Below are 19,324 nucleotides of genomic sequence, written 5' to 3' on the forward strand. Positions count from 1 at the left end.
CCACGAAAGCTTATGCTCTAATAAATTTGTTAGTCTCTAAGGTGCCACAAGTACTCCTGTTCTTTTTGCGGATACAGACTAACACGGCTGCTACTCTGAAATGTGTCTCCTTTGTTTCTTTTGTCATTGCTGTTCACATTTTACTTCTCTGTCAGTCCAGCATGGTCTTGTACCTCAGGCTTCACTGTGCTTCAGAATTTGTCCAATTTGTGTATAATTTTGATGATATTTCCTATAAAAACAAATTTTTCCAAAACATTTTTTTTTCTGAATTTCCATTTTGTGGGAAATTTTGTAAAGATTTGTTTTTGGTCTAATTTGGAATGTCAAAATTTTCTGTGAGACAGTAATGCTGAGTTTTGACCAGCTCTGCTTACAAACTAAAGAAGACAAAACAGACAGATGGAGGGTTAGAGGAAGTGGAACAAACAATGGCTAAGATGGCCAAGTGGTGATGGTACAATGAGTCACATCTAAATAGTATAAAATCTTGATGACATAATGTTTTGTTTTTTAAACGATATGTATATAGAGATGGCCCCAAATTGCCCAACAGCCATGCTGTGATATTAATTATAAGCCTCACTGTAGCGGGGGGTCTCCAGGAACTTGAGACAAATTTGTAACCCTTGCAAAACAATTCATGTGGGCCCCTCTCAGCAGAACCCAAGAGACAGTGTATAACCTCCTCCAGCCAGCTCTGTCATGCCATGCAGGGGAAGGTTTTGCATTTGTAGCATTGGGGGCAAGTACTATTTAATTATTTATTTTTGCAAAATAGATGAAAATCAACTGTGATGTAAAGGGCACCCCAAGTCCTCTGCACCACTTACTTCCTGCACAGGTAACTGTTGGTGTAGCAGTAGGGGAGCCCTTTACACAGATCCAGTGGCCCCAATACCCTATGCAGTTGACACAGAGGGGTGGTGACTGCTCTTCCAGCCATTGCCCTACTCCTATTTCAAATGGGAGTAGGTCAAAGTGCACCAAGGAACTTTTGGTGTGTGGTAGCAGGGTCCACACAGCCAGTTAGTGTATGAACGCTCGTACACTAAAGATACACTCCCCAGTTTGTCACGCACTAACTTGCCATCTAGACAAGACCTTTGTGTCCTTTAGTCCTTAGCTTTGTGTGCTGGCTATTCTTCGAAGTGCAGACCCGCTCTCAGAAGTCCTTCTGTTGCTTTGGGGCTCCCGACTGGAATGTGCTTTACAACATTGGAGGCATTGAGATCCCACATCCACATCATCTATTCATTTTATGCATTTGTAATGTGCCAACCACAGCGTCATCCAGGCCCCCAGTCCTGCAGGAGCACATGTGGTTGGACCTTTGTGTTACATGGGGCCCCTCTCAGTTCAGTTCCTTAAAAGAGTGGGGCCTAGGTGCCACATGGATCCTTCATCAGAATATGGGTGTGCTATTCTGTTGCAATGAGAGCTGGGTGGTGTATAGGACTAGGACGAAGATAACTTCATGTTTTAATTTGCCATTATCCTGATTCAGACCCTTCTGAGGTCTCCCCCACCACTGTGTCCCAGAGAACCAATGAAAGAATAAAATGGAGCAGCCAGAGCCTTCTTTAGAGACACACTCGAGAGTCTAAAAAGGATCCTTAAAAATACATGCACTCATTTTGAGAAAAGAATAGCACCTTTGAAAACAACAGAATACTACACAAATCCCCAAAGTTGTTTCCAACCCACACAGTTCCTTCAGGGAAGTCGTTGAGCACAGAATCTAGCCATCGGTTTCATTTCTGCTTCCTCCTCCTCCTGGCTTCAAGGAGAGCTGATTGGGAAGTTCACAGGTCCTTGTTTCTGTGAAAGCATCCTTCCTCCTCTCTAGAGCTGTGAATCACTGGAGGATGTGCTCTCACACTAACACAGCCCAGCTATAATCAGAACTTGTTTGTTGCTATGGTAGCTTTATTTAGCTTTTTAAGGCTATTTTGGAAAGACAAATGCTGTAATTGCTAAATCTGTTCTAATTCAGGCATCACAGTGTGGCTGCGCCCCACACCTTCTTGGGACATGATGGGGTTAACACGCTATACTGGGACCAGAGAAGACAAAAATCCCTGTCCTGCAGAAACTGCCAAGCCTGGAGGGGCCCAGCTGAGGCTGATTATGAACAGGAAATAAAAGGAGAAGCTGGGTTAAGCCAAGGGGCTTTTCAGGATGAAGGGACTGAGCCACTTTTTAATCTGGAAGCAGATGAAGCTATGGGCTGCTAAGCTGTGGAGCAGGGTTGGCAAGGGAAGCCTCTTAGTTCTTAGATAGCAAATAACTGAGCAAAGGGTTCGAGTACACCACCAGGAATAAAATGTGTTTCCAGTTTTATTTGGGGAGTAAGAACTTGGGTTTATTTTTAGTCATTTACCTAATTCTCTCTGACAGCAAGAGACAAGCAGTGTTTGTGCGGAAACCAAGGACTGTTCAGCTGATCTTGGTGTGATGTACTGGCTTTATGTATGTGTATTTGTGTGAGATCCTCTAGTAGCTAGTCCATCAAGAGGCTAAGGGTATATATACACAGCAATTAAATACCCCTGGCTGGCCCAAGTCGGGGCTTGGGCTGTGGGGCTGTAAAATTGCAGTGTAGACATTCGGGCTCGGGTTGGAACTCGAACTCTGGGGACTCTGCAAGGGGGAATGTCCCAGAGCCCAGGCTCCAGCCCGGCAGCCTGAGCCCTGTGAGCACAAGTCAGCTGACATGGACCAGCCGCTCCTGGTGTTTTATTGCAGTGTAAACATATCCTAAGGGACCTGCTACAGTTAACACCAAAGGGAGATCTATTTTAGCTCAGGCAATAGAAGTCTGATTTCCGGAGATGAGATTTTGTTGCTCGGATGTGTAGTTTATTGCGTAACTGATTGTCCACAGCACACAGGTAGTACCACACCTTAAGTAAGAGATGCCCAGTTTATTTATTTCTCCGGTAATGGAAATTTTTGGAGGTATGCTTCTGGATTGAAGAACTTGGTAGCCCAGGCAATGTCTAGGTCGTAGGGGACACCTATTTTAGTTGGAGGTGTTTCAACTAGTGAAGGCCCTTGGGATTGTTTTTCATCTGGTATGGTTGGTTGGTTGAAGGCAAGGCCATCCAATAGGATTTTAGCGGCAAGGTTTGTCATGGAAGCGAGCTGGACATAGGGAACATTTCCGTGTGCTACTAACGCTGCTAGATGCGATTTTGATGGTTTCTTCTCCATGTCAGTTTGTTCTGACTTTTGTAACCATGTAGGAGTCTTGTAGAGAGGGCTTAAATTTAGGGGGGGAAAACCTATAAATACAACTCTTTCTGTGAGAGACAAGGTGGGTGAGGTAATATCGTTTATTGGACCAACTTCTGGTGGAAGGTACAAGCTTTTGAACTTTTTTTGTATCCATTTTTGTGATACCTTCTTCTGGGCAGGTTACAAAAAGTTAAAGTCAGTCTCCATGGTGGCTTTTCCACAACATAGTCATTGTGTGCACATCCACACGCAACATGCTGCCTAACTGTTTGTATGTGGGCTGATATCCCATACTTCCTCAGAGGTCTACCCTGTATAGCTTTATTGTCGCTGAGCACAGCTGTGACTCATTGAGTTAACTAACATAATGCTGAGTACTGTTTAGCAGGAAACTAGGATAAACTGTGTTCAACATAGCGTCAGCTAAATATGTTTAAACCCTGATCAGAGCAAGGTTTAATCACAATTAGCTGTCAGTGTGTTGAATGTTTTGTCCAAGTTTATACTTTGCCCGTTAATTTGTGTTGAGCACTGTCAGTTAACATGGTTATTCACAACTATATTCAGTCATGGTAAAACTGCATAGTGTAGATCAGGTCCCTGAAACTGGAACACAGTTGGCGAAACTGGGTTTAACAGGTCCACCGCATAGATGGGAAATGGAGGACCATCTCAGAACACAATGGTTATTTATCAGGGGGCACTGTTAGTTCAGAGATGCATTCTTTTGATGAGGTCTCGGGGCAACAGTTGGGGAATGGTTCTTTCTGAGAGAATTGAAGATGGCTTATATCTCTTATCCTGATTTTCTCTGCATTGTTAAAGCCAGGGAGGAGAGGATATTTAAGTCTCAAGCAAGAAATTGTAACTTTTTCTATGAGTTTTTTGCTTTACCTTTTGGGTGGACCTCAGAGGCAAAATACCTAAACAGAAAAAAGAACATAAAGGACTCTTTTTCATATGACTTTATTGAGAAGCAGATGGACATAATAGCATAGAAGCAGGGTCGTTCACATGTCATTAAAAAGGACGTAAAAAACAAAAAAGCTAATCCAAAAAATCGAAGAGTGGAGTGCTGTTACTCCAGAGAACAGATATGACACAAGGATTGCTCAAATAGCAGGTGGAATACTTCTGTTCACATTCTTGGGTCTCTCTTTCATGGGTTTATTAAAAAGAGTCTACACAGAAAGTGCTGGGGATGTTCTATCACTACAGGGCTACAGTGAGGTTATGCTGTAGCTTCTATAAAAGTATGTGGATGAATGCTGCAATCGGGATGTCTGAAGAGGCTTCCACATCATGTAGGCCTTTTCCCTACTTTCCTTATGTCTTCCTGAACATAAATAATTTGGTTTTCTTCACCGTTAATAAATGAGCTGGTATCTGCAGCTTTTTGTGACATTATATTGTATTGATTGCAAATGTTAAGTGCATAATACTGAACGCATGTTGAGAGTTTAACTGTGGGGTGGGTGCCTTCCTGACCTTGATATTGTAATAGCCAATGTAAGATATTGGAAGCTTAATTTTTTTTTAAATGGCCCTGTGCTAAGTACTGAACTGTACTGAATTTGGAAGGGATAATGTGAGGCACTCCCTCCTCCCCACCAGAGACTGAGTGCAATATAGTGGTTCCCAAGGCATATATTTCCAAGAGTAAGACCTGGGCAGTGCCAGTGCCCTCTTCTCCTAATGCAGTAACTGCAACTCCTCTCCTCTGCTATAATGTTGGCCTGCCTCTCATTTAGTTAAACTAAGGTTGCTCCAAATCCCATATCATGTCAGACTGAGCAAAATTGAAATCTGGGACAATCTAAGTCTATCATTGGATCCAGCATGTATAAAATGAGACAGACATTCGTTGCACCAAGTTCAGGTAGGAAAGGGTTCTGTGGTTGGAACTCCCTGCCTAGTGTCAATCACAAAAGCCATCGCTCTAGCAGGCATGCCCGTGTTTGGGAACCACTGTGCTAAGTCCCCTCCTGCCTCCAGTAGCCCAGGAAAAAAGGGCAGAGTTCAAGCACCAAGCTATGATCTCCTCCTGCTAGACAGCTCACTGGGCAATGCCTGTTTCATTCAGTTCTGTAGTTAGTGGACTAGAAGGCTTTTGAGCGTTTAAAACTCTTGCTATTTTAAAGCAGCCATATATTATAGAAACAAAAACAAATGGAGTACAGTGAATGTCATAGGATAAATTACCTCTTAGGGTTCTAGTGACTTCCTAAAAGCAATAGATTATAAACAAGAATAGCACCCGAACCTCTGAGTGGAATTATTTCCTTCAATATCACTGTAGATGTAGAATATAACTAACTTTCTTAGCTACAAAGCTTGCACTATTTTGGTGACCTGCCCCTTTAAATGAACTGTTTCTGATTGCTTCTTTGCTTTATATGGGGGAAAATTATTTATTTTTTATGGTAAAATCAGCACAAGCAACGGTGAGATGATCTCCATTATACAGCTTCACTGAAACTGTGTACTCTCCCTGTGTGAAACAAAAGCAAAACATTAGATTAGCACACAAATAGTACAGAACTGCCTCTCTTCATAGGAGAGAGACCCCTTTTTCATTAAAATAGTTATGCCCCCCTTGAAAGCTCTTCCAGTCCAAATATGTTTCAATGGCGATAAAAGGTGTGGCCCATTTTTCTTGCCAAATGTCCCTCTTCGTACATGTCAAATGTTGATAGCGCAGCAAATTCAAAATTAAAACATGGTGGTAAATGCTTCCATAGGGAAATAAAACTCTTTGATATTTAAAAATTTCTTTCAGGTCCATGAAGTTTTTTTTTGCTTTTTCTGAAACAATTGCACCTTGGCTTTTGTTATTAAGGCTTTCTCTTTACTTTGCAGCTGCTGTGTAATCAGAGTGGGAGAAATGTTCTTTTGACTGGGATTCATCCCACTCTAATCTTATTGTTCAAATATTGCACTATTATAACTTCAGATGAATTTTCACAGACGTTAACATATTAATTGGGTATTTTAAAAAAAAGCATCATCTGTAGAAACACAGGACACAGACACAGAACTTGGTGTATTTTAGTTCCAACAAAACAGGTGGAAACAATAACGCTTCCTTCTGGGGACAATTTCACATCAGCACTCTGCCCAATGTAGAAGAGAAACTATGCACGGTCTAAATGTGTAGACCTGGGCTTAGGGGACATCCTAATTTAATAGGTCAAAATATCTGTCTCCTCCTAACAGTCAGAAGTATTGGGAAAGTCAGGTGGCTAAGCTCACTTAAGAGATTGAGAGGAGGACTTAATACAGAAATTTGTTTTAATTCTGGATTTTTGAGCCACATTTGGTCTTCTCTGCAGAAACTGGGCAGGAAACCTACCAGAAGTGTGGAGGCTCGGGGGAGCAGTACTGCCTTTGGCCTCCACCCATAGAAACCTCTCTGGATGTTCAGGGCTCTCTGGCTTTGAGGCGGCGGGTGTGTGCATCTAGTAATTGATTGCTTTCCTGGGGATTCTCCTCTCTGTACCATGTGGATTTCTGCAACAGTAACTGGCCTCTTCCCCCTTGAACCTCTCTTTGGGGACAGTACAGTGTAGGTTCCGGAGGAGGCCCCATGACAACATGGCTCCTGAGTATATAGCCTTGTTTGTATTGGTTTCCATAGGCACCAACTCCGTGGGTGCTCCGGGGCTGAAGTACCCATGGGGGAAAATTGTCAGGGTGGGGCCAGGGGCGGGGGGCCGCGAGCACCCACCGGCGCCAGGGAAAATTGGCGCCTATGCTGGATTCCACTGAACAGAGTCTCTCAGAGACAACTCATATCTGCTGTGAGTGGTAGTGGGGGGCAAAATTTAAAGGTTTGGCCACCCCCAAAATAGCTCGAGTCACTGCCCTCCTCCCCCTGAGGCAGGTCCCTCCCCCTTACTCTCAGTCTCCCTGCCTGGAAAGCAGCAGCCCCTCCCTGTGGCTCCCAGCTGTTGCTTCTGGCTCTCCCCGTGGGGCGCAGCTCATGGGCTCCAGCAGCTGCCGCGCAGGGAGGGGGGCTCAGCCGCACCATGTAACTGAGCGGGGCCGGCAAACCTTGGTAGAAATCTGGGGAGGCACGTGACCCCGCATGCCTTCTCCCCATGCGTCGCCTCTGGACTCTCTTGAGGTGGCTGATATTAGATCAATGTTTATAATAATAGAGCCAGATTCTGCCACCCATATACATATTGAGTAGTACCTTATTCCCCATGGGTCAGAGTGGAAGAATTAGGCCCTTATTAGGTAATTGAGGTTGGTTTCCTGTTCTGTTACTTATAAATGTATTAATTCTTCAGTGCTCTATAGTCTTTTGCATGGATATGGGGCTGTTGTGACCTGTCCCAATTGTTCTAGAATGACTGGATTTCTTTAAACTTTATTATAACTTTTTGATAATTTGGAAAACTGAATTTTTATAAATAAAAAAATCTGAGAAGAATGACTGTCTTTCTTATTTAGGTCTGGATTCCCTAACTCTCACAGGGCCAGATTCTTATAGAAGGTTTTCTTAGATAATCTCATTGTCCCATCTGACCTTAAAAATCTATGAAATATATATCCTTACTCACATTAAGTACCTTATTGTAGGAGTGGTCTCACTGAAGTCAGTGGGACTACTTATGGGCCAAGTTGCTTATCAATGTCTCATGGAGTTATATACTAGTCAACATGAGCAGAATGAAGCGGTAGTAGGTCCTTGACTGCTTAATGGGATTGTACACTTTAGTTTTGGTGGCCATGATTCTCCCCACCTGCAAGTTCTTAACCAATGGCCACTCTGAGCTAGACCCCTTTGCCCCCTTCCACTGGCCTCCTCAACTCTTTGGCAAATGGTCGGTGTCTTTGCCTGGCCGAGCACAGCGTTTAGTTGTGCCTGGGCAGGTAAACAGAGGCTAGAAGGCTTTCAGCATCTCTGGCACTGTGTGCCTGTCTGTTGAAATTCAAGCAGGAGATTGGTTCAGTATGGAGTATGCTACTTCCAAAGGCATAATGGATAAGCAGGGAAGGGGAGGGGGTAAAATAGGCCAATGAGAGTAGAAGGGAGGGACTGATGGGAAGGAAAAGAGGGGAGAGAGAGGTTGTGTCCTCTAGTCTAAACTCCTTTCACCTCCTCTCCACTTCTTCCTTTTTCCATTTCTTCCCCTTCCCCACTACCCTCGACTCTCATCTTAAGACTTCAGCGAGTTTAAGCTCCTTGCAGCAACTACTGGTATAGAAAGCATTGCTCCAGTGGTGCTAATGGTTCCTTCCAGCGGTGACCTTCCTCTTAGGAATCACCAGGAGGCGCTGCTTCCCTTGCTACCAATGCAAGAGTCAGGGCAGGGCACTGTACTAGAGGGACAAACTACAAATATGGGGAAAACTAACCTGCTGAATGTCCCCAGCCTCCAGTACTAGAAGAGCGAATCTGTTACTGTACTAGGGACATTCTGGTAGGACCATGTGGTGGTTCTTAAGGACATAAGACTTGCCATACTGAGTCAGACCAATGGTCCGTCTGTCACTGTATCCTGTCTAAGAGACCTCTACCATATCCCCCTTTAGTCGTTGCTTTTCTAAGCTGAACAACCCTAATCTTTTTAGTCTTTCCATGTATGGAAGCCATTCCACATCCTTGATCATCCCTATTGTCCTTCTCTGAACATTTTTCAGTTCCACTATATTCTTTTTGAGATTGGGCGACCAGAACCGGACACAGTATTCAAGGTGTGGGGGCACCTGAATTTATAGAGTGGCATTATGATATTTTCTTTCTTATTTTCTATCCCTTTCCTAATGGTTGCTAACATTCTGTTAGCCTCTTTGACTGCTGCTGTTCACTGAGCTAAAGTTTTCAGAGAGCTATCCACAGTGACATCAAGATGTCTTTCTAAACATTACTCTGATTTTTTGCCATGGTGGCATTCTTTTAGTCCTCTTATTGTTTTTTCTGGTTGGGGGTAAACATTTACTCTGAACCTCTATTATGGTGTTTTTAAATAGTACCCCTGCTACTTGCAGGCATTTAACCCTTGTGATAGCTCCTTTTAATTTCCATCTAACAATCATCCTCATTTTTGTATAGTTCACCTTTTCAAAGTTAAATGTTACCATGGTAGGTTTTGGGGGGCTTTTATCCCCTCTATGAGAATGTTAAATGTAAGTACATTATGGTCACTATTACTGATTGGTTCAGGCATAGTTACCTCTTGGCCCAGATTCTGGGCTCCAGTTCGGACTTAATCAAGAATTGCTGCCCTCCCCCCCCCTTGTGGGTGCCAGGACTAGCTGCTCCAAGAAGCAGTCACTGTTGGTATCTAGAAATTTTATCTCTGCGTCATGCCCTGAGGTGACATTTACCCAGTCAATATGGGGATAGTTGAAATCACCCATTATTATTGCGCTTTTTGCTCTTAGGTAACTCTTAGATTTCAGGACATAACCACAGGGAACTTACTTGGGGGATTTCATGGATTCCCAGTGTGACAGGCCCTTCATAGTAGATATGTTCTGAAAAACAAATGAATGATGATTGTGCAATGCACAAAGGAAACAAGCAGCTGATAGTATGCACTATTTTATAGCAATACTTTGAAACCCTCAGTGACAAGTGCTCTAGGACTTAAAAAAGCTTTATGGACAACAACTCTCTGAGAGAAGTGTCAAGGTATGGACCATCTTCTTAGTGTAAGAGAGATTATGCAGAGTCCCAGTGTAATCACTGCCCATCTGAGTAAAGTTGTGCAGGTACTTCAATGTCTGCAGAATCCGGGCCTATAATTCCTGTCTAGTATTTAGCAAAACTAAACAGAACAGGGTTTTGCAGTATTTTTAAAATTTTGAGTCATTACTCGATGCAGCAGAGAAGCCTCAGACTCTAAGGCTCCTGCTTCATGCGCAGAAGTGAGCAACCATGGCAACAGCTCTTTGAAAAGGAAAATGCTTCCCATGGCACAGGTGAAGCAGCTGGAGAGTCCAGGCCATGAGCCAGCTGTAGTCTAGTGAATTGGATTTAGGGTCAGCAGCTAAAATATCCTGAATTCTAATCCTAGTGTTGATGTCGACATTTTGGGCCCCTTAGGCAAGTCACTTGCCCTCTCTGCCTTCATGTCCTCTTTTATTAAAGTGGGGTTTAAGCATTTGCAGAAGCAGAGGTGTAGATGGGAGCTGTCTTATTTGTAAAGTGCTGGTGTGGACAGTGCAGTGCAGAAAGCAACCCCTTTCTGTAGAATCTCCTGCAGTGGGTTGTGTTTGAGAAGGAAAATGCAGCAAGTGGGACAGGCAGCTTGGAACCAGGATCAAACTGCCCAACAAGACAACAGCAGAGGACACAAGTGGAGGAAGTATGGGCTCTGAATCCTTCTCTAACAGTTGGAGATAGAGACTCTTCACAGATCACGTGAGTCAATGAAGTCAGCCCTGGAGTATTTCAGAACTGGCAAGAGATTGAAAGTGAAATGGCGGTGTCCTAGCTTTGCAAAGCCTATGTTTGAAACTGAATTAGACAAGATCATACAACACACATGCTTCTGAACGTGTGGGGATGCTAATATCTCCCTGGGGAAGGTAGATGCTAATTTTTCTACTACACCATAAGTCAAACTTTGACCATCCCACCAGGGCTAGATTAAGGCAATCCTGGGCTGTAGATGTACTTCCCCCATTAGGAGACCCTGAGGTCCTGCCCATGCGTTGTGGCCACACTCTTGCTTGAGGTGGTAGCAGTAGGAGCTATTCCTAGGACTACTGTGTATGGAGCAGAAACCACCACCACCAGTACTATTTTTTGGGGCATCTGGGGAAGCCGATCTGGAATTTAGTAGGGGGATAGGAGTTGTGCACCCCCGAGTTCTATTCTTTTGTGAGCTGGGTGAATATCAGTTCCACTTCACAGATGGGGAAATAGACTCTTCTCCCCTTCACCAGTAGGTGGGCCTCTGCTGCGGGGGATGAGAGCAGCTTTAATCTTCAGCTACTGGCGGCTCCCAAGAGATATTCTGAATCAATATGACCAAACCCCTAGCTGACCAGAACCACCCACTTTGGTGGCTGTGTTGTTTAAACCAGGACCCTGAAACCAGTGTGATTGCCTCTCCATGGACTTTACAGAGCTGGGGCTACAGCAGAAAACAGTGTCTCCCAAGGCTGAATCCAACTGAATGCATATCTTGCTTTTGGGATTCCAGTTTAACATAGTATTCTTGATACAGTACATCTTCCTAAACCCTTGCATTTACCTATCAGTGGGGGGCAAATGAGATAAATTAGTTGCAGTAATTATAACTAAGACAAACACTTAGCTTTGTGCATTGAATGCAAAGTATTGCCTCTTTGGAACTTTCCTGTCTGAGTTCACATAGGTTATATAGTGTGAAAGACTGATCTTATTTATGGGATCAATTCACAAATCATGGTAAACTTTCCAGTAAAAAATTTCCCCCATCTTCATATTTGCAAGATACTAATAAGTCACAGCATCTGTTAATGTCCCAAGAACACTGGCTGTTTTGCACTATCTTCCATGTTCAACCCTTCTCTTAAGGGCTAACATGACTGAAGAGGTTTTCTTCAGAACATCATAAAAAGGTCTCTAGGTACTGCTGACTTCAGGCTTTCTTTTCTATTTTGTGGATTCTTTTCACTCTTACTTCCTAACAAAAGTAATTTACTCCTTCTCCCTGCCATCAACAGGTCTCTAGCAATTTACAGTAGAAAGTGGAGCGGATAAGAATTTCCTGAGAATTACTTCAAGTTACTTGTTCTTGTGAAGCTGCCTCTCATTTCTGACAAAACACCTATAATGAAATTCTGACGCCTCTTTCTCAACTCTTTCTTAGGCTGAAAATCTTTGAACATTCTCACACTTGTTACACTATATAAAGGCCCCAGTACATCTGCACCCACCTCTTCCTTTTCTGGGCTTTAAACCTTTATAGAATTTTTATTTTTTTCTGTGTGAGTAATCATACAGTAATACTTAGCTCTTCTAGGGCCAGATCCTGCACCCATTCAACTCAATGGCACAACTGCCATGAATTCTGTTGGTTCAGAACTGATCTGAACAGTGCTCATCTATAAATATTGGAGCTGGGTGAGTATCTTTAACTCACTTTATGGGTGGGAAAAACTGAGGTGGAGAGGATGAGTTTCTTGCTGAAGGTCATATGGCAGATCAGACCAGAATCCAGCTCTTTGGTGTAGCTGCTTGCTGAGAATACGTGTCCATTTCCTCACAATTGCACTCAAAAGAAATACCTAACTTCACATCTCATATTCTGCAAGTGTAACTCATTCTACACACAAGCCATTACATGTGTATGGTCATTTGTAACTAAGGTCCGAGTTAAGGTTTTTTGGTTGAGTGTGATTGCAAGAAATTGGGTGTGTGCTTTGAGCATCCTATGTTGGATCTGAAAAAGCGAGTTTGTGCAGTCGCAAAAGTCTGTGAGTGTGTTTGGGCATTAATTGGGTAAGGTCTCTGAGTTGTGCTGGATGTGGATCCTAATGTTACCAGAATGGGTGGTTTTTCTGGTTTTTGTGACTGTGTTGATGGGCACTTGAGCAACCCTAATTCTTAGGTAACTATTTTCTTGTGTGGGAAATGAACGACGATCAGAAAAATTCCTCCCTAGAGAGAGGAAGCTCATCTCTAAACTTAATACCACAAAGACTTTAGCAATGATTTTTTTCACTACTAAAGTTCACCTCTTTGCCTTCTTTGGAACAGAAGAGAGTATAATAGGTTTAGATCTCAAAGAAACAGACATAAGTTGTTCGGAATCATGTTTGAGAGCCCTCGTGAGCTTTGCTAGTCCAGTTGTGACCATTATACAATTTGTTTAAATAAAAGTAAAAAGATAGGTAACAAATACTATAATTGAAACGAAGATGTTAGTAAAACATCCATGTATGTTTGTTCTGACAAGACAGTTCTAATCATGGGTTGCTCATCTAGAAGTAAAAGATAATAGAGGAAGGAAAATGTTCTCTATTAGCCACCTTCGACTCCTCCTCAATTACTTTCTGCTACACCCTCCTATCTCTCAGCCCCATATATTCCTAGTTCTCTCAAAAAAGATCCACAAGATCTATAAATGGAACAAACTATAAAGCCTGTGGCTTTTTTAGGAGCGGGGTAGGAGAAAGCTTTACAGTCTTTGTTCTCACTACAGTGGCCAACCAAAACCTGCTTGCAACTATATTTAAACTGAGGTCAAATAAAATTTGCTTTACAAATGTTACTCAATGTGCAATGAAGATGGGGCTCTAATTGACAAAATTCAGCCCTAAAAAGAGAACACTCTGCCATCTTCACACTTCCTTCACCTCATATTTGACAGCTCAAATTATGGCCCTCTCTACACAGGGCAATGGTCAAGTTTAACAACAATGCTAACAACTGGGCCATGTCTACACTAGAGACCTTACAGTGGCACAGATGTACCGCTGCAGCTGCGCCGCTGTAAGGTCTCCCATGTAGCTGCTCTATGCCAGTGGGAGAGAGCTCTCCTGTCAACATAATTAAACCACCCTCAACGAGCGGCTGTAGCTATGTTGGCAAGAGAGCGTCTCCCACTGACATGGCGCTGTCTGCACCGGCGCTTTTGTCAGTGTAATTTATGTCACTCAGAGGGTTGTTTTTTCACACCCCTGAGTGACATAAGTTATATCGACAAAAGTGCTAGTGCAGACACAGCCTTCAAATGTGGCTGTGTTGAGCTGCTCCATGTGGGGCTGGAGACCAAACTGCATTACAACATAGTGTAAAAATGTACATTGACTATCTAGAAATACCACATCTCAGTTTTGGAGCCCCATCATCTACCAAACTTAACCCCTTCCCTCTGTGGATTGCATGGTAAAGTCCTGGCTACCCAATGAAGGTGGCTATTAAACAACATGGCTTCTATTAACAACTGTGTGATAAGGTTCCGTCATTAATTGAGGGCAGCTTCTAAATGAAGATACATGGCATTATTTAAACAATCAAGTGTTGTTTTATATCATGATGTACTTCAATTAGTGAAAACAATCTCCCTGCCAGGCTAAGATTAAGGATCTGCATACCCCAGAAGGGTTTGGCTGTGTGGCTTAATGTGTAAACAGCAGCTTGTGCTGGGCTCAGGATCGACTCTAGTTCTCCTTAATGCGTTTTCTGCAGGGTGTTATTAAGCACTTTGTCAGAAGAAGACAGTCTTCCAGTAGATCTGGGGGTGTCTTATTTTTTCTTTAATTCAATACACTATTGAGACAGCCTCTGAATTTAATTTTTCTGTCTATCTGGTTTGCAGAATTTACATAATTGGTTGCTCGTGCAGTATTTCTCTGCTATTCTTTTTGATATCTCTGTACTGTGTGAAATGTCTTAGCAATTCCCCTGAGGTCATCTTGTCAACAGTGCAGTGTGCGGTCACCAAACCCACAGCCCTACAGGAAATGAATTACCGTAGCGCTGATGGAGATGCAGGTGACTGGGGGAAAATAGCTTTCAAAACTAACTTACTAAACTGCCATTCTCTTAACTCCCTAGGAAATTGCCCTCCACCCGCCTTTCTTTTCAAATCATCCCAAAGAGATGAGCATAGCATCAGGAAGAGTAAGAATTTATTATTATTAGAGATCCTTAAATAAAACCAAACACTTTAGATGGTACCAAAATTTATCATGGTCCAAATGCTGCAGTCTTTAATCCTTACTCAGGCGCAACTTCTATGAAAGGATTATGGATCAGTGAACAGGAAACACAACTTTTGAGATAGGAGACATTTCTCAAGTAATCTTGTTCATTAGCTCAGCCCTTGCTTTTACAAAAATAGGAGACAATCCTGCAATAGTCCTCAGATATGCAAGCAGTCTTGCTGAAATAAGACTGCTACTGAACATAAGGGGTGTAGGCCCAGGCTACTTATTTACATTATATATTGAGTTATAGATTATCCTTCTAAATTCCCCTTGAACTCTGATGTATATAGCACTCAGACCTCTGTGCCATTAAAACACAAGCTAGTGAGCCCGTTATGCAAAAAGAAGACTTTAAAAATAAAAGGACGCTCTCCTACTGTGTTTCTGTCATCCACTAACATTCTGTTGAAGTAAACAGAATGTTAGGAAGTAGTGGTACATTCAGCAGCACAGCAAGTGTGTCCTGCTTGCAGTGTTCAGCACCCATCAAGTGTTTAGTGTGCTAGGTAAAATTACCTCCTTTTTTCTTTCCACAGAAAATAAACCTTCGGCCATTCGGCTCACAGAGTTTCTGTGAGTAGGCTAGGATACTCTTCCCATTTATGATGAGATTAATGTCCATTGACAGTTCTTTGATGTTCTGTCCTACGCAGAAAACAGAAGAAGAGTTCAGGGAGAGAACTGTTTGGAAATTGAGCTATTATTATTTATTTTATAATGAATTTATTAATTAAATGAATTAAATTATTAGTTTATTATTTATTTTAAAAAGATCCTATTCTTTTCTTATTTAGGCCCCAATTTCACTGAGAGTTCCTGAAACCATAGAACACTATGCGATACAGAAATTGCCCTGTAATGTCCCTGGTGGTAGATAACAAGACATGTAGTGAATGAAGAGTAGCTTCCTTTTGAGGCTACTGGATTCAAACCCTGCAGTCAGGGGTTGTGAACAAGCATGTGCAAGGATTGTAATATAACCCTCAAACTTGTCTCGCTTGTGACCCCCGAAAACAGACATGTCCCCAGACGTCTTAGTGCTGCACATGAGTGAGCGCAGGGCCAGTTTGGCCACAGCAGCTCAAGTGTTATTTTGCAGTGTGGCCGCTCTCACTCCGAAGAAGTGGGCTGTAGCCCACGAAAGCTTATGCTCTAATAAATTTGTTAGTCTCTAAGGTGCCACAAGTACTCCTGTTCTTTTTGCGGATACAGACTAACACGGCTGCTACTCTGAAACATCTCTAGCTAGGCTAACTCCGGAGGAGTAACTTTGAGTTAACTTTGCAGCGAAGACAATACCCAAAGGACAACCCCCTGCCCGAACAAGTTTACAATGTGAACAGGCTGACAAAGGGTGGGAGGGAAAACAAAGGCGTGGGGAGGGGTGAAGTGACTTGCTCAAGGTCACACAATCTATGCCTCCTGAGGCCCAATCTGTGTCTGAGCCCCTGGACCCTCGCATGAGAGCGATAAACCCTCTCATGTTTTATCAAAAGCACTTGGTTATTATTCATCAGACCCTCTTTAACACTGACACATGCACAATGAAGTATCTTATTTGTAACACTCAAAAACAGCACTTTACTTACTTAAGACCATTGCAGCTCTGATGTTAAAAGTATTCGTTAAGATATTGGAACAACCGTCGATGCTAAGAGCAAAATCTTGCACAGGATCTGTCAAAAGGTAACAGGCAATTGATTTTTACTTTTATTTCCAATGCATGGGAACTCTACTTCATAAAAAATAATGATAAAAGAATAGAATCCTTATGAAAATCAAGTCACACATATTTTCTTTGAAATCCTCCCAAACATAATCCCCAAACTCCGACATCGTGTGGCTAAAGGATTAGACTGCTCTGTGCCTATTTCACCGACATCACGCTAATCCCAACTAGGTTTGCTTTCAGCCAGAATGTGGCTGGGACCTGCTGTGGGGAGAGACAACTCAAAATGGGAGTTCAGAGATGGCAATCAGGACTCAGTTGAAACAAGAGTCCTTGCACAGCTGCACTTTTCAGTGTCCCTAAACGCTCATTCCCTCTATCACAGTGACTTGTGCTTAATAATAGAACATACATGGAATATCAGGGGTGGAAGGGACCTCAGGAGATCATCTAGTCCAACCCCCTACTCAAAGCAGGACCAATCCCCAACTATCCCCCCCCCCCCCAAATGGCCCCCTCAAGGATTGAACTCACAACCCTGGGTTTAGCAGGCCAATGCTCAAACCACTGAAATAATAATAATTAATACTATAATTATTATTTATTGTTCTATTTGTATTGCAGTAATGCCTAATAGAGCTGGCTGGGAAATTTAATTTAGGTATGTGAAATTTTTTGGAAATTTTTTCATCCTGAATCAGGACAAAAAGCCAAAAACTCATTTTTTTTTCCGAATTGAAATCTGTTTGTTTTTTCAACATTGAAACATGATGTTTCTGAAATGAAAAATGCCTCCAAGCTGGATGCTTGGGAGCTGGGGTACAACAAACCCTGGCAGCTGCTGTCTGAAATTGACATGATTCTTGTCAGTTTTACTGCTGCCTATCACTGAATAGCAGCATGAAACTGACCATATATAAATTGTATAAATTGAAATCCTCTCCCTCCCCCTACATTCCTGCTTTCTAGCCATTAGGACCTGGCCAGTCCTTAAATTATTTAATACTTTAAGGCTTTGTCAACATATCCATTTCTGATGCTGGGTTAGAGTGACCAGATAGCAAGTGTAAAAAATAGGGACGGGGGTGGGGGGTAATAAGTGCCTATATAAGAAAAAGCCCCCAAAATCGGGACTGTCCCTATAAAATCGGGACATCTGGTCACCCTATGCTGGGTGTTGACAACAATTGCAGCTGAGCCAGTGCTGAACTGGTTTAACTGCAAGCATAGACTAGCAGTTCTCAAACTGTGGGTCAGGACTCAAAGGGGGACGCGACTCCATTTTAATGAGATCATCAGGGCTGACATTAGACTTGCTGGGGCCAAAGCCCCACCACCTGGGGCAGAAGCCCGAGGGCTTCAGCCCTGGTGGCGGGGCTCAGGTTACAGGCCCTCTGCCTGGGGCTGAATCCCTTTGGCTTTTGGCACCCACACCCAAGGCGGCAGGACTCGGGCAGGTTCAGGCTTCGGTCCCCCCTCCTGGGGTCGTGCAGTAATTTTTGTTGTCAGAAGGGGGTCACAGTGCAATAAAGTTTGAGAACCCCGGGCGTAGACCAAAACAAACTTGTTAAAAACATTTCAGAAACCATGGGTGACTTCAGGGGAAGTTGCGTGGTGAATGAAAATCAGGTCACTTAGGTGCCTAGCTAAGGACTTAGGAGCCTAACTTTATGCTCCTATTTTTGAAAACCTTAGCCCAGGCTTTGTAGGTGACATTTTATTGAACTGAAAACGGTAGGATAGGGACAGTTTCACATCTTTGCAATTCTAGCGGGGCACCATTTAGGGGGGCAAAGTGGGGCAGGAGCCCCCCCTGAGTTTCGTACAGGAGGTATGCGAGCTTCCAGGTGGAGCTCTTAGCTACAGCACAGCATTAGTGTGAAATGTAAGTTCTGCAGAGGAGATGTGCCCCTGGGGCAGGGTGTCAGTATTTTGTTTACAAACAGAGGGAGGGTGATTAAGATAAGGAAGGGCTGGTGATTAAATTAAGGATCTGGAAGTCTAGCCTGTAAAACAGGAATTCCTGGGGAAGTGGGTGGCTGGGCGGGAGGAGGTTGTTTTAGAGATAACACAGGGGTCTCAGAAAAAATACAGCCAAGCCCTCTGAGCCAAGGTTACATTCAGAAAGGGGGAGATTTGGGGATGTATGTGAAAAGAAGGGGCCAAAACCAAGGGAAGGGATAGCAATGGTATAGAGAAGTTCCCACTATACCTGTGGTACTTATGTGGCCCCATCACCGTAGTATCTGAGCGCCTCACAAGGTCTAAGCTATTTCTCCTCACAGCCCCTCGGTGAGGTAGAGCAGTGCTGTACATTGTACAGATGGGGCACTGAGGCACATTCATTCTAAAGGCCAGATTTTCAAAGGTATTTAGGGACCTAGCTTGATTTTCAAAAGTGCCTAGAAGGTTAGGTGCTTTGTAAACCCCACTAGATGCCTAGCTGCATCTTTGGGTGCCTAAAAGGGTTTGACAGGTTTCAGAGTAGCAGCCGTGTTAATCTGTATCCGCAAATACTCCTGTTCTTTTTAAAAGGTTTTGAAACTCTGTCTTTAACACACTGGCCTGAGATCATGCAGGAAGTCTATGGGGGGAGTAGAACTCAGGTCTTTCAGAGAAAGGCTCATTTGCTGGATAAGGAACTATCTCTCTGCTGCATGCTGCCAAAAAAAGAGGACTCTGATAGATGAGAGCAAAACCAAGGTGGCCAGTTCTCTGAGACTCCAGCAAATGGTCCCAGGAGGTTAGGATGGA

At 43.2% G+C, this 19,324-nt stretch overlaps 1 protein-coding gene across 1 annotated transcript in view; it reads right to left on the reverse strand.

The window, feature by feature from the left end:
• Window positions 1–5,647: 5,647 nt before the first annotated feature.
• The window catches only part of LY86 (lymphocyte antigen 86), a 35,387-nt gene continuing 21,710 nt past the window's right edge, over window positions 5,648–19,324 (reverse strand). The window contains exons 2-5 of the mRNA XM_065400240.1: window positions 16,491–16,577; window positions 15,418–15,546; window positions 9,677–9,729; window positions 5,648–5,731 (exon numbers count right to left, since the gene is read on the reverse strand). Coding sequence (XP_065256312.1) covers window positions 5,648–5,731; window positions 9,677–9,729; window positions 15,418–15,546; window positions 16,491–16,577 — 353 coding nt within the window. The remainder of the gene's footprint in view (window positions 5,732–9,676; window positions 9,730–15,417; window positions 15,547–16,490; window positions 16,578–19,324) is intronic.

Source organism: Emys orbicularis, chromosome 2 (genome assembly GCF_028017835.1).
Source record: "Emys orbicularis isolate rEmyOrb1 chromosome 2, rEmyOrb1.hap1, whole genome shotgun sequence".
Classification (NCBI taxonomy): domain Eukaryota; kingdom Metazoa; phylum Chordata; order Testudines; family Emydidae; genus Emys; species Emys orbicularis.